The following is a 15,068-nucleotide window of genomic DNA, read 5'->3' as shown; positions in this document are numbered from 1 at the left end:
GTACGCGGGCCTCTCACTGTTGTGGCCTCTCCCGTTGCGGAGCACAGGCTCCGGACGCGCAGGCTCACCGGCCATGGCTCACGGGCCCAGCCGCTCCGCGGCATGTGGGATCCTCCCAGACCGGGGCACGAACCCACGTCCCCTGCATCGGCAGGCGGACCCCCAACCACTGCGCCACCAGGGAAGCCCATGTAGTTCTATTCTTAATTTTTTTTTTTTTTTTTCCGGTACGCAGGCCTCTCACTGTTGTGGCCTCTCTCTCCGGATGCGCAGGCTCAGTGGCCATGGCTCACGGGCCCAGCTGCTCCGCGGCATGTGGGATCTTCCCGGACCGGGGCACGAACCCGTGTCCCCTGCATCAGCATGCGGACTCTCAACCACTGCGCCACCAGGGAAGCCCCTATTCTTAATTTTTGAGAACTCTCCATAGTGGCTGCAGTAATTTACACTCCTACCAACAGTGTATGAGGATTCCCTTTTCTCTACATCCTCTCCAACCCTTGTTATTTCTTGCCTTTCTTTTTTTTTTTTTTTTTTCGGTATGCGGGCCTCTCACTGTTGTGGCTTCTCCCGTTGTGGAGTACAGGCTCCGGATGCGCAGGCTCAGCAGCCATGGCTCACGGGCCCAGCCGCTCCGCGGCATGTGGGATCTTCCACGAACAGGGCACGAACCCGTGTCCCCTGCATCGGCAGGCGGACTCTCAACCACTGCGCCACCAGGGAAGCCCAATTTCTTGCCTTTTTGATAATAGTTATTCTAATGGTATGAGGTGATAACTCATTTGTGGTTTTGATTTGCATTTCCATAATACTTAGTAATGTTGAATATCTTTTCATGTCCCTGTTCCCTATCTGTGTGTCTTTGGAAAAGGGTCTGTTCACCTCCTCTGCCCATTCTTAATCGGGTGGTTTATTTTTTGGTTGTTCTTTTTGTATTTTGAATATTAACTCCTTATTGGATATGATTTGCAAATACCTTCTCTGAGTAGGTAGGTTGAATTTTCATTTTGTTGATGGTTTCCTTTGCTTGCAGAAGCTTTTTAGTTTGATGTAGTCCCATTTGTTTATTTTTGCTTTTGTTTGCCTTGCCTGAGGAGACATATCCAGAAAGATATTGCTAAGACTGATGTGTGTTTTCTTCTAGGAGTTTTATGGTTTCAGGTCTTACATTCAAGTCCTTAATCCCTTTTGAGTTGATGTTGTGTATGGTGTAAGATAGTGGTGTAGTTTCATTCTTTTGCCTGTTAACTGTCCAGTTTTCCCAACGTCATTTATTGAAGAGACTATACTTTCTCCACTTTATGTTCTTTGTTCTTGTTTTGTAAATTAATTGTCCATATGTGTGTTTATTTCTGAATTCTCAATTCTGTTCCATTGATCTATGTCACTTTTTCTGCCAATACCATGCTGTTTTGATTACTATAGCTTTGTAATATAATTTGAAATCAGAGTGAATGATACTTCGAGCTTTGGGTTTTTTCCCCCCACTCAGGATTGCTTTGGCTATTTGGGGCCTTTTCTTGCTCCTTACAGATTTTAGGATTTTGTTGTTGTTGTTTTTCTATTTCTGTGAAAAATGTCATTGGGATTTTGATAGGGATTGCATTGGTTCTGTAGATTGCTTTAGGTAATACGGACATTTAAAAATGTTAATTTTTCCAGTCCCTGAGCACGAATACCTTTACATTTTTTTGTGTTGTCTTAAATTTCTTCCAAGAATGTCTTAAAGTTTTCAGTATACAGGTCTTTCACCTACTTGGTTAAATTTATTCCTAGGTATTCTTTTTGTTGCAATTGTAAATGAGATTTTTTTGTTAATTGTTTTTTGATGATTCATTGTTAGTGTATAGAACAGACTTGTATATTGATATTTTTACTCTGCAACTTAGTGTATTTATTTCTAATAGTTTTTTTTTGGTGTTTTTTTTTAATATTTAAAAACATGCTATATTTATTTCTTCTCTGATTTTTATTAAATTGTAGGACACTTAGCTGGTGTTGGAGAATTGCTTGTTGGTGTGGGGAACCTACTCACCGCACTCACTCACATGTGGGAATTGGTGAAACCTTTACACTGTTAAGAGAATGAAAAGAGAAGCCATAGGCTGTGAGAAAATATTTGCAAAACACATAAAGGACTTATATTTAAAATATACAAAGAACTCTTAAAATGCGACAGCAAGAAAACAAATAATAAATGAGCAGAATATCTGAACAGATATCTCACCAAACAGTGTACATAGATGGTAAATAAGCATATGAAAAGAGGCTCAACGTCATATGTCATATGGGAATTACAAACTAGGCCAATGGTGAAACGTCATTGTACACCTGTTAGACTGGCTAAATTCCAAAAAACTAACAATAGCAAATGCTTGTGAGGATATAAAGCAGTAGAAATTCTACTTCAATCCTAATAGGAATGCAGAATGGTACAGCTACTTTGGAAAACAATTTGGCAGAGCTAAAACATAGGTTTACCCTTATCATCCAGTAACTGTAGTCCTGTTTACCCAATTGAGTCGAAAACTTATATCCACAAGGAACCTGAACATGAATACTTATAGCAGCTTTATTCATAATTGCCAAAAACTGGAAGCAACTAATATATCCTTCAGTAAGCAAATGTATATACTGTGGAATAAACACACATGAAATATTACTCAGCAATTTTTAAAAAAGCTGCCAAGCTCTGAAAAGATATGGAGGAAACTTTAATCATACTGCTGAGTGAAAGAAGCCAGGCTGAGGCTCTAAATTGTGTGCTTCTACCTATCTGACATTCTGGAAGAGGCAAAATTACAGAAACAGTAAATAGATAAGTGGTTGCTAGAGGTTCTTAGTGAGGGAAGAGGGATGAGTAGGTGAAGCACAGGAGAGTTTTAGGGTTGTGAGATTATTCTGTGTGATACTATAATAGTGGATACATGGCAGTTATGTGTTTGTCAAAGTCCATAGGACAGGGGGCTTCCCTGGTGGCGCAGTGGTTGAGAATCCGCCTGCCGATGCAGGGGACACGGGTTCGTGCCCCAGTCCGGGAAGATCCCACATGCCGCGGAGTGGCTGGGCCCGTGAGCCGTGGCTGGGCCCGTGAGCCATGGCCGCTGAGTCTGCGCGTCTGGAGCCTGTGCTCCGCAACGGGAGAGGCCACAACAGTGAGAGGCCCGCGTACCGCAAAAAAACCCCCCCAAAAAACAAAACAACAATAACAAATCCATAGGACTGTATAAGGTTCACAAAGAGTGGACCTAAATATAAATTGCGGACATTAGTTAATTAAAAAAAAAAAAACAACTGTGGAATATTCTAGACACTGATTAGCAAGGCAGACAAGGTTGCCTACCTTTGTGGACCTTATAGTCAGTAAAAAATTTAATCAGAAAAATTTCAGCGGTGTGATAGAAAGTAATAGGATGGCTACATTAGATTGAGTAGTCAGGGAAGACCTCTCTGAGTATTTGAGTATTAACTTGAGACCTGAATATAAGATGTTAGCTATTTAAAGGTAAAACATTCCGAGCAGAGGGAACAGTTAGTGTAAAGCCTGTAAGTCTGGAATGACCTTAGTGTGTTTAAGAAATAGAAAGAAATCCATATTTGCAGTGGGTAAGGGAGAGAATGATATGAGGAGAAGTCAAGAGAGTAGGTCATGGATGGAATGTAGTGGGACTTCTGTAAGCCAGGGTGAGGAATTTGGATTCAATTTTAGGTGAGATAGGCAATTATTGAATGTTTAAGCAGAGTAGAGCATGATCTAACTTTCGTGTTTAAAAGAGTACCCTAGTTGCTGTGTGGAGAATGGGTGGTGGGAGGGAGAGGGAGCAGGTGCAGAAACAGAGAGACCAATTTAGTGACTTGTAGTAATTTGTTGACAGGGAAGGGATGGGTGTTTGTGGCTTGGACTAAGATGGTTAAGAAGACGAGAAAAATAAGCATATATATAAGGTATATAGCAGGGTATATTTTGCAGGTAGTATCTTTAGAACTTGGTAATGAGGGAAAGATAATGCCCACAGCTTTGGCTTGTGAAACTGGATGGATGGTGGTGCTATTGAGGCCAGGGAGAGTTTCAATTTAGTCTTTTTTTTTTTTTTGGCTGTGGTGGGTCTTTGTTGCTATGTGCAGGCTTTCTCTGGTTGCATCGAGCAGGGGCTACTCTTGGTTGCAGTGAGTGGGTTCTAGGTGTGTGAGCTTCAGTAGTTGTGGCACGCAGGCTCAGTAGTTGTGGCGCAGGGGCTTAGTTGCTTCATGGCATGTGGGATCTTCCTGGACCAGGGCCCGAACCCGTGTCCTGTGCGTTGGCAGGTGGATTCTTAACCACTGCGCCACCAGGGAAGTCTCCTCAGTTTAGTCATTTTAACCATGCAGGCAGTTATAAATAACGGTTAGACCTAAGAGTCTGGAGCTCAGGGGAGAAGATGGGACTTGAAGTGTAGAGTCTCAATCTACTCTGTCTTGCCTGTTTTTCAAAGTGTACAAGTAGGCTACACATTTTCTTTTTAAAAACTCAAGCAATACATACAAAACCAAAGTTCCCCATGACCACCTCCTTTAGTACACAGACCCTCTCCCCTTCTTCACGAAGGTAACCACTATAAACAGTTAGGGATGTATACTTTTTCTGCTTTCGCTTGCCTGTTTTTCAAAGTGTACAAGTAGGCTACACATTTTCTTTTTAAAAACTCAAGCAATACATACAAAACCAAAGTTCCCCATGACCACCTCCTTTAGTACACAGACCCTCTCCCCTTCTCCACAAAGGTAACCACTATAAACAGTTAGGGATGTATACTTTTTCTGCTTTTGTTTATAAGTATATTTACCTACAAAAATATATACTTTGTTTTTGTTTGAAAAAATACCATCACATTATATATGTTCTGTAACTTAAAAAAAATGTTCTTGGAATCATTCCATTTCAGTCATTAGTAAGTTGTTTTGATAGTTGCATAGTATTCTGTGGTATGAGTGTTATTTATTTAACTGGTTGCCAGTTGATACTTAGGTTTCTATAGTTTGTCTTTACAAATGGTATTTTTTTGTTCTTAGGGATTTAAAATACTTAAGTAATTTTGATTATATAAAACTAATATGTATCAGTACATACCTGATTTTTTTGATATTTAATTTATTTATTTGGCTGCATTGGGTCTTAGTTGCACAATCTTCATTGTGGCCTGCACTATCTTTTATTGCGGAGTGCAGGCTGTTCCTTGCGGCATACAGGCTCCTCAAGTTGTGGCACGCAGGCTCTGTAGTTGTGGCACATGGGGCTCTCTAGTTGTGGTGTGGGCTCAGTAGTTGTGGCTCTCAGGCTCTCCAGTTGTGGCACGCAGGCTCTAGAGCTCACAGGCTTAGTTGCCCTGTGGAATGTGGGATCTTAGTTCCCCGACTAGGGATCGAGCCCACGCCCCCTGCATTGGAATCATGATGTCCTAACCATTGGACCGCCAGGGAACGGAAGCCTAATTTTGCCTTATTGTATTTGTATATTTCTTACATGGGACCTGGCAACTAGTGAGTGCTGAGTAAATTTTGCTTGAGTTTAATCTTTACTTTGACCCACTCAAAATATTCTTAAAATTTTTATCAAGTCCCCGAAAGCCTAAGAACAGGTTATTTTAAAAACATACTTAGGGACTTCCTTGGTGGTGCAGTGGTTAAGAATCTGCCTGCCAATGCAGGGGGCATAGATTTGAGCCCTGGTCTGGGAAGATCCCATATGCCGCAGAGGAACTAAGCCTGTGTGCCACAACTACTGAGCCTGTACTCTGGAGCCCGCGAACCACAAATACTGAAGCCCATGCACCTAGAGCCCATGCTCCGCAACCGGAGTAGCCACCGCAGTGAGATGCCTGCGCACCTCAATGAAGAGTAGCCCCTGCTCGCCACAACCAGAGAAAGCCTGCGCACAACAACAAAGACCCAACGCAGCCATAAATAAACAAACAAATAAATTCAAAGAGTATTAATGATAAATAATAAACATTCACAGAGCATTTTTTCCCCCACAGATATAATCATTCAGTCTTACAAAAGCCCTGTGAGGTAGAGGTGGTATTATCCCCATTTCTCTGACAGGAAACTGGGACCTAGAGAAGTTATATGACTCAAATAGTATCATATAGTGAGTGTTGTAGCCAGGAATCAAACCCAAGTGTTCTGACTTTGTTATAAAATCTTTTTTATTGTATACGAATCATGCCCTTTCCACAGGGGGATTAACTCTTCCATGATTATTGGCTGAAGAAGATATGTTAGAGGTGTTCATTTAGTATAATTCAGTAGCCACAGGCCCTGTTTTGGGCTTCTGGGTTTCATCAGTGAACAAAGCAAAACGATCCCCCATTCACATGGAGTTTATATTCTAGCTTAGGGAGTCAAAACCAATAAACATAATTACCAAGTAAATTACTTAGTATGTTAGAAGGTCACATAGTTTATAGGAGAAGAAAATGATCATCATAAGTGGAGCAGACTGTTAATATTGTGAAGAAGACAAGTAGAATGAACGTCTAAAGGCAAGAATGTGCTGGCATGTTTCAAGAATAATAGGGAAGTATGTGCCTGAGTAGGGGAGGAGAGTAGCAGGGAAATAAGATCAGAAGTAGGGAGCAGTGGAAGCATGTATCATATAGGGTCTTTCAGGATTCAGGCTTTTACTCTGAGTAAAATGGGAAGGTTTTGAAAGGTTTTTAACATTTTAAAAGAATCATCCAGGTTGTGTTAAGAATAGGTACTAAGGCTAGACAAGGGTGGAAAAAGGGAGACCTTTTAGGTTAATCTAGGAGAGGGGCATAATTTAGGGGAAAAAATGGCTGTCAGAGGTGGGTCTGAACAGATTGGTGGTAGAGGTGGTGAGAAATGTCTAGATTCTAGATATATTTTACAAATAGTGACATCAGAATTTGCCAGCGGGTTGGAAAGGAAATATAAAAGAAAGGAGTCAAGGATGACTCCAAGGTTTTTGGCTTGAGCTGCTGAAAGAATGAAATTGCCATCAACTGAGATAGTTTACAGAGAACATCAGGAGTTCCATTTTGGATCTGTTAAGTTCAGAGTGTCTTTTAGATACCCAAGTGAAGTTGTTTAGAATTCAGGAGTGAAGTCTGTAATAGAAATATAAAGTTGGGACTTGTTGATATATAGATGATATTTAAAGCCATAACAGTGGATGATATCCTTGAGGAAATGAGTATGGAGCGATGAGAGAAGAGGGAAACAAGAACTGAGCCCTAGGACTTTCCAGTATTAAGAGGGTGGAGAGAAGAGAAGGAATCATCAAAGGAGTCTAAGAAGGAACAATCAGTAATGTAGGACATAAACCTAGAGAATGTGTCTTGGGAACTAAAAGGAAGAAAAACCATGGAAGAAGGAATGATCATGTCAGATTTTGCTGATAGGTTAATGCAGGATGGATACTAGAATTGAAAATTATATTTAGCAATGTGAAGGCCACTGGTTATTGTGTGGCCTTCAGTGGGACATGGAAATGGCCTGGCTAGCACTATTTACATATTTTTCAAGTGGGAATTTTTGATGTTTATAGTGTTTCCTTGGCCCTGTTCAGGTTTGCCGTCCTGTTGGTGTTATGTCTGACAGTGGATCACAGCTTGGTTCAATGGGTAGCCTGACCATGAAATCACAACTTCAGATAACTGGTAAGTCTTAAAAAGATCTACTGCTTTATTTCCCCCCGACTCCCAAGATAAAAAGAAAAAAATCTTAAAATCTTTAGTGGCTGTGACGTATCAGGTTCTGAATGAATGAATGAACATAATGTTTAGATATGTAAAAATTACATTTTGATTTCAGGATATTCTTGGGTATAGTATAGGATTTGGGTTTGTTTGTTTTTTCCATTAAACATGCTTCGGCAATTGCTATTGTTTTTTGTTTTCATTTGGATTTTATTAGCTTTGTTGAGATAATTCACATACCATACAGTTTACCCATTTAGAAGTCAGTGATGTTAGTACATTCTCAGAGTTGTGCAGCCAACACCAGTCAATTTTAGAACATTTTCACCACTGCAGAAAGAAACCCCTGCCCCATATTCCCCAACCACCTTCAGCCCTAGCTAACTATTTTTGTCTCTATAGCTTTGCCTATTTTGGATCTCTCATATAAATAGAGTCATAAAATGTGTGGCCTTTGTCTCTGACTTTTTTCACTTATCATAATAATGTTTTCAAGGTTCAGCCATGTTGTAGCATGTATTAGTATCTAATTTCTTTTTATTGCCAAATACTATTCCATGTGTGGACATACTTTATCCATTTATCAGCTGATGGATGTTTGGGTTGGTTCCACTTTTTGGCTATTATGAATAATGCTATGAACGTTTGTAAGTTTTTGTGAAGATGGATGTTTTCAGTTTTCTTGAGTATATACCTTCTACTTTATGGAGTAGAATCACTGGGTCACGTAATATCCATGTTTAGCTTTGTGAGGAATTCCAAATTATTTTTCAAAGCATCCACACCACTTTATATTCCCACCAGTCATGTATGAGGGTTACAATTTTGTAAGCATCCTTGCAATGCTTATCTTTTTGATTAGAGACATCTTAATGGATGTGAGCTATCTCATTATGGGTTTGAGTTGCATTTCTCTGATGGTTAAATGATGATGAGCATCTTTTCATGTGCTTATTGGCCATTTGTATATGTTTTTTGGAGAAATGCCTATTAAATATTTTGGTTGCTGTTGTTACTTTCCTAATATCTCTTTGTTTCTTCCTCTAACCATACTAATCAAGTGTATCACTTTCAGATTAATGTTCTTAAAATGCCTCCTGATTTGTTCATTCCTGCTCAGAAACCTTCAGTGCTTCTCCTTGGCTATGGTATTGAATTTCTTTAAAACTGGGCTAAGACGTTTTACAGGCTCCATATGATCTCTTTGTAGGTCTTTATATATCAATAGAAGCTACTCACACTAGCCAAAGTGAGGCACTGGGTTTTTTTCAGACATGCATGTGTCTATCACACAATGGAACCCTAGACTCTCTCCCTTTAATTTAATGGCATTTATTGATTATTTTAGTTTTTACTATACCTGGCTTATATCCACTTCTAGGTTATGAATATGAGGTCATATACTGTCTAATTATTGTCCTTCTCAAAACCTAAAAGTGATTGAGTTATAAAGAAATAACACTTTAAGTTGAAAGCATGTTAGAATTTATTCTTGGGAATTCTTTCACTAACTCCAGTCTCTTTCCTTAGCAATGTCTGATTCTCAGTGAAAGATATTAATATTTCTCAGATTCTAATTGTTTCTCCCCTCCCCATTCTCAAGCTACTCTGAGTAGCTGATTTACATTGGGCCAGGCTTCTAAAGACTTCTTTTTTGGGGCAGCTTATTGTTAAAACCTTTGATTTAAAGAATTTCTGATAGATTGTTTCAACTTTTCAGGTTACATAAGTAATATACATGCTTTTTATTTTTAAAAACTGAGTAAAATAGTAAAGTGAGGAGTCCTTATTATTTATCATCTCAATCCCCAGATAAATAGGTTTATATTCCTTTAGACTTTTCTTTGCATAAACTATCTTATTTGCTATCATTACTGTCATAGTAAGAAAAACATTTAATGCCTAAATGCATTATGTCCTCAAGAAGACATAATTCTTAGCCATTTATAAGCTTTTTAATCTTGGGTCTAAAAATCCTGAGAATGTACAAGTATAGGGCAAAAACATTTTAACAAAAACAAACACCATGAATTATGGATAAAAGCTATTTGCATATTTAGCAAAAATATCATTAGATATGGGACAAATGGAGAACATCAGATAATGAACAATAAAGTGCCAAGTTGACTAGAATCAAGTGTCCTTCATAATTCATTGTTTACTTCTTTGCTTTTGGTGCTAGAAACCTCAGAACTAAGTTTTTCACAAATCTCCTTAATTGACATTGTATTTTTTAGTCTGTGTTAATGGATTAGCATAGTTTTTTTTTTTTTTTTTTTTTTTTTTTGCTAAGCTCTTCAACATCTTCCAAAATTCAAGGAAGGCATAAATATGCAAGTGTTAAGTATAAATGCCATGGTATATGGTAATGGTGTGAAGGGAAATTGACTTTGGTCAGGAAAGAGAGATCAATATTTGACTAGAGTTACTGTGAAAGGAGGTAGTGCTTGAAGCATTGCTACTATTTAAAAATAGAGGACTTCCCTGGTGGCACAGTGGTTAAGAATCTGCCTGCGAATGCAGGGAACATGGGTTTGATCCTTGGTCTGGGAAGATCCCACATGCTGCAGAGCAGCTAAGCCCGTTTGCCACAGCTACTGAGCCTGTGCTCTAGAGCCCGCGAGCCACAACTGTTGAGCCTGTGTGCCACAACTACTGAATTCCATGCGCCTAGAGCCTGTGCTCCGCAACAAGAGAAGCCACCACAGTGAGAAGCCTGTGCACTGGAGGAAAGAGTCATCCCCACTTGCCGCAACTAGAGTAAGCCCACGTGCAGCAATGAACACCCAACACAGCCAAAAATAAGTAAATAAATAAATAAATTTATTTAAAAAAAAAAAAAGTAGAAAGGCAGGGACTTCCTGGAGGTCCATTGGGTAAGACTGCGCTCCCAATGCAGGGGGCATGGGTTCAATCCCTGGTTGGAGAACTAAGATTCCACATGCTGCCTGGCATGGCCAGAAAAAGTAGAAAGGTAGAAAAGGATCTTTCAGGAATGAACATGACAGAGCAAATGATGTGAAGGAGGGAAATGCTAAGAATTCCCTTGATGTCCCTAAAAGCCACTGCTGCAGAGCAGGGACCCATGAGAATTAATGGGAGTGGATCATCTCCTTCAGGTGTGTCAAGGCTACCAAAAAAAAAAAAAAACATTGCTAAGGGAGATGAAAAGTAACCAGAGTTTTTAACAAAGAGCAGACAGCTGGATTTGTGTTTTAAAAGTCGAGTTTTTAACAAAGAGCAGACAGCTGGATTTGTGTTTTAAAAGTCGGTGTAGGGACTTCCCTGGTGGCGCAGTGCTTAAGAATCTGCCTGCCAATGCCGGGTACACAGGTTCAAGTCCTGGTCTGGGAAGATACCACATGCTGTGGAGCAACTAAGCCTGTGTGCCTAGAACCTGTGCTCCGCAACAAGAGAAGCCACCACAATGAGAAGCCCATGCACTGCAATGAAGAGTAGCCCCTGCTCACCACAACTAGAGAAAGGCTGCGTGCAGCAACAAAGACCCAATGCAGCCATAACTAACTAAATAAATAAATAAACTTTTTTAAAAAGTTGGTGTAAAAGACTCATAGGGAAATTTAGGGTCAGAAGTTAAAATGTTACTCTGTGGTTCTGCTCAAATTTATTTCTTTAACTCTTACATACGTACATTACACACATGTATGCATACATTATTTGTTTACAATGTATGTTTGCTAATTGCTGCCCCTTACCAGATGAGGGCAAGTAGAAAATTTATTTCAGAGAAATTAAATGATAGTACTGTTGATAAGTGGATTGTTTAGAGAACTTCATGTGTGTGTGGTTTTTTAAAATTTTATTATTTTTATTTTTGGCTGTGTTGTGTCTTCGTTGCTGTGCGTGGGCTTTCTCTAGTTGTGGTGAGCAGGGGGTACTCTTTGTTGAGGTGCGTGGGCTTCTCATTGCGATGGCTTCTCTTGTTGTGGAGCACGGGCTCTAGGCGCGCAGGCTTCAGTAGTTGTGGCATGCGGGCTCAGTAGTTGTGGTGCACGGGTTTAGTTGCTCTGTGCCTTGTGGGATCTTCCTAGACCAGGGTGCGAACCCGTGTCCCCTGCATTGGCAGGTGGATTCTTAACCACTGCGCCACCAGGGAAGTCCCAGGTTCCACTGATTTTTACTCTTGCATTTCCTGGATCATTCTTTATTCTTTATCTCCAATTCCATGGTCTGGGTCCTTTACTTTGGACATAAGTCTGTTTTCTTACATCCTTCCCTGTCTTTAGCCATTTCCTGTTTAATTATGTTCTGTACATAACTTCTGCTATTATACTGAGCTTATCTGTGTTTTGATGCTTGCTGTATGCTAGCATTATACTTACGTGGGCAAAATAAATTCTTTGGTATTTCCTAGAAAGTTTTTAGTCTCAGTCCTTACTCGAAACTCATCATTTGAGGAAGAGAAACCATCTTATTTTAGTTATTACAAATTGAAATTAAACATTACTGCATTTCCCCAAATTTACTAGAACACCGTATATTTAGCTCCCAATGCTTAGAGACCAGGAGAGTCCTTCATACTTTAAAGTCAAAAGTTTATATCCAGTTCTGCCCAGCCAAGACAGTTCTGCTACAGAGACCTCATGTAGCCTCTCATGACTTCTGACCACAGAGGTAGCACTTGCTTTAACTGGTTTTAGCTCTTATCAGTTCATCATACTGCTCATCATACCTGGTCTCAGCACCCCTGTTTGTTTTACCTTGTTCATTATAGCCTCCTGATTCACAAAATAAATTGGATAAGCTAAGGATTTACTTCTACTTTCTTTAAATTGTCAGGATTTTAATTTTGTATTGGAGAGGTAGGATGAAGAATCAGTCGGGTGAAAATATTGACCTTCAGAACAGAAGAATCAGAAGAACATTAATAAGTACCATGAAATCATATGCAATAGATTGTGTGTGTGTGTGTAAGTAACTATAAAGCAGGGCAACTTGTTTTCTACCGTGGCTAATCATTTGGTTCAACAAATGTATTAAACGCCTGTCAGGTTTAAATCACTAAGTTATAAAGACTGGTTATAACCTTGCCATGAAGGGGATTACAGAGTGAGTTAAACAAGTAAGAACTGATAAACTTACTAAGAACTAAGACAGAATAGAAAGCTGTAGGAGCCATATATAAATAGGAAAATGCTGTGGGGGCATAGAACAGGAACAGTTTGACTTACTAGGTTTAAAGAACCACCTGGTCAAAGAGAAGGGGGTATTTGTCTCTCATGAAGTAGGATTTTATTGGGTGAACAGGAAGAAGGATCATGAGTGGAGGGGGTAGCACGTATGAGGAATGAAAGTACTAGGCACTTGGGAGGGACAGCAAACAGCTAAGAGTGGTTAGACTACCACGGGCCTGGGTGGAGTTTGGTATAGGAAGAGGCTGTAAACGTACAGAGTAAGCAATGTAAAATGCCCCAGAAGAGTTTAAACTTCATTTTGCAGGCATTAGCAAATCATTGAAAAGTATTGACATCACATCTGTTCTAGGAAGATAATTCTGGTAGCTGTGAGAGATTGCATTAGAGAAGTGAGAGTAAAAACAGACAGTTGTTAGAGGCCTCTTGGAGTAGTCCAGGTGACAGATGATATTGACCTTTTTCTGATTCCTTTTCTTCCAGTTTATAATTTACAGTTTTTTAATTCCTTTAATTTACTATGAGAATTTAAATTTTAGGAAGTAGTACATTGATCTATTTTAGAATATTAGGACTATAATGAAAGTTTTATGCAATATAAGCTTTGAGATTTGAACACTTAAATAATTTCTCCTGTCCAGGCTTTGCCATGACCCTTGGGTAAACTTTTAAATTTTGTTGAGCTTGGTTTTTTTTATGTATAAAAATTAAGATGATAATACCTATCTCACAGAATAGTTCTGTGTATCGAAACGACAGTCTTTAAGTGCCAGACATAGTAAACACTAACAGTTGGTGTTGGTTTCCCTGACTCTTTATTTTCCCATTTAAAGTTTCCTAAAATGGCTCTAGTGGGGTTGGATGGGAGTACTTGGCAAAATAGCTTTCAAAAGTTTGAATCCTAAAAAGCCACTAAGGGCAGGTAATTTCCTCCCTCTCAGGCCTGCATTGCTCTTTGTTCTAGGTTTAATCAGTTTTAGAGGATCACAAGAGCCCCTGAAATAAAATGAGCTTATGCATGAGTGTGTGGGCTGTTTTACCTTTTCTCAGACCAGAAATGTATTAAAAATAGGGATTTTATATTTTTCTTTGGCAATCCTGTGATTAAATTAGGCTTTGTATTAAGTGATAGGGCTTTATAGTACATATTAGTCAGAGATAGGTCTGATCCCCACTTGAGTATTTTCTGTTCTGAAAGACATTTTACTTAGTGTTTCTACCTAGATGTCTCATGAGCATCTCAAATTTTACATATTCTTTATAATAGCTTGATTTCCTGCCCATTCTACCCTTCTCAAACTTGTGCTTTCCCAAATCTTTTCCATCTTATTAAATGATAGCACCTTCTATCCAGTTATTCATGCCAGAAACCTGGGAGTTATCCTTGCTTCTTTCCCCTAACTCACTCATGAAATCTAATCCTGTTGGTTCTCCTTAGAAAATGCTTATTCCTCCCCATATCCATGTTTACCACCCTAGTCCATACTACTGTCATCTCTTAATTAGATGGCTCTAGCAGCCTCTTAAGCATAAAAGGACAAAAGTATTTGATAAACATGAAGTTGGGAGATTCAGGGCCGCCACCTGGGACTGTGCCTGCTAGGGTACCCAGACTGTCTATGTGTTGGTCTGTTTATTGAGCTTCTTGGGTAGCTGCTATACAAACTTTTCTAGCAACTCACAAGGGCCCATTAATCTTGAAGGGCACTGGCATTCTCTGAACTTTGCTGTTGGAGTATATATCCAGGTGGTAGAATATTTCCTTGGCTGTGATCGTCTCATTTATAGGGGACTAGTGAGTTGTCTCCTGTGGGAACCAGGGGGTGCTCTACTAGATTTGAATCTACTCTTTGTACCTTCCACACAATGCTTGGACAAGGCTACTTCATGGCAAAAGTGACTAACTCAAGGGTGAAGGCCAAGGATGTAAGAAGCTCTTGCTAAGATAATGAGAGATATATGAGATGCTAAAAATAATCTTAGTTTGTAACTCTCTTCTTTCATTGGCTTTCTAGCATGCTTAGAATAAAATCCAAATTCCTTATCTTGGCTTACAAAGCTGAATGTGATCTTATCTCATTTACCATTTTTCCCTGTTTGCTATACTTTTCCTCAGGTATGCCAAGCTTTCGTACCTCTGTCTGGAATTTTCTCTTCTTCCTACCTTCAGTCCTCACATGGATAGCTCCTTGTCATTTAGATGGTTGCTTAAAAG

At 39.5% G+C, this 15,068-nt stretch overlaps 1 protein-coding gene across 6 annotated transcripts in view; it reads left to right on the top strand.

The window, feature by feature from the left end:
• The window catches only part of ITCH (itchy E3 ubiquitin protein ligase), a 111,914-nt gene that overhangs the window by 30,004 nt on the left and 66,842 nt on the right, over positions 1-15,068 (top strand). For 5 of the 6 annotated variants that reach the window (XM_032606736.1, XM_032606735.1, XM_032606739.1 and 2 more), the window contains one exon: positions 7,571-7,661. The exons of the other annotated variant lie outside the window; for it this stretch is intronic. In XM_032606736.1, the coding sequence (XP_032462627.1) occupies positions 7,592-7,661 (70 nt within the window). In that variant the 5' untranslated portion in view covers positions 7,571-7,591. The remainder of the gene's footprint in view (positions 1-7,570; positions 7,662-15,068) is intronic. 6 annotated transcript variants of the gene reach the window in all.

Source organism: Phocoena sinus, chromosome 15 (genome assembly GCF_008692025.1).
Source record: "Phocoena sinus isolate mPhoSin1 chromosome 15, mPhoSin1.pri, whole genome shotgun sequence".
In the NCBI taxonomy this organism is placed as follows: Eukaryota; Metazoa; Chordata; class Mammalia; order Artiodactyla; family Phocoenidae; genus Phocoena; species Phocoena sinus.
The sequence above is the reverse complement of the archived record's forward strand: the minus strand, read 5'-3'. Positions and strand labels throughout refer to the sequence as shown.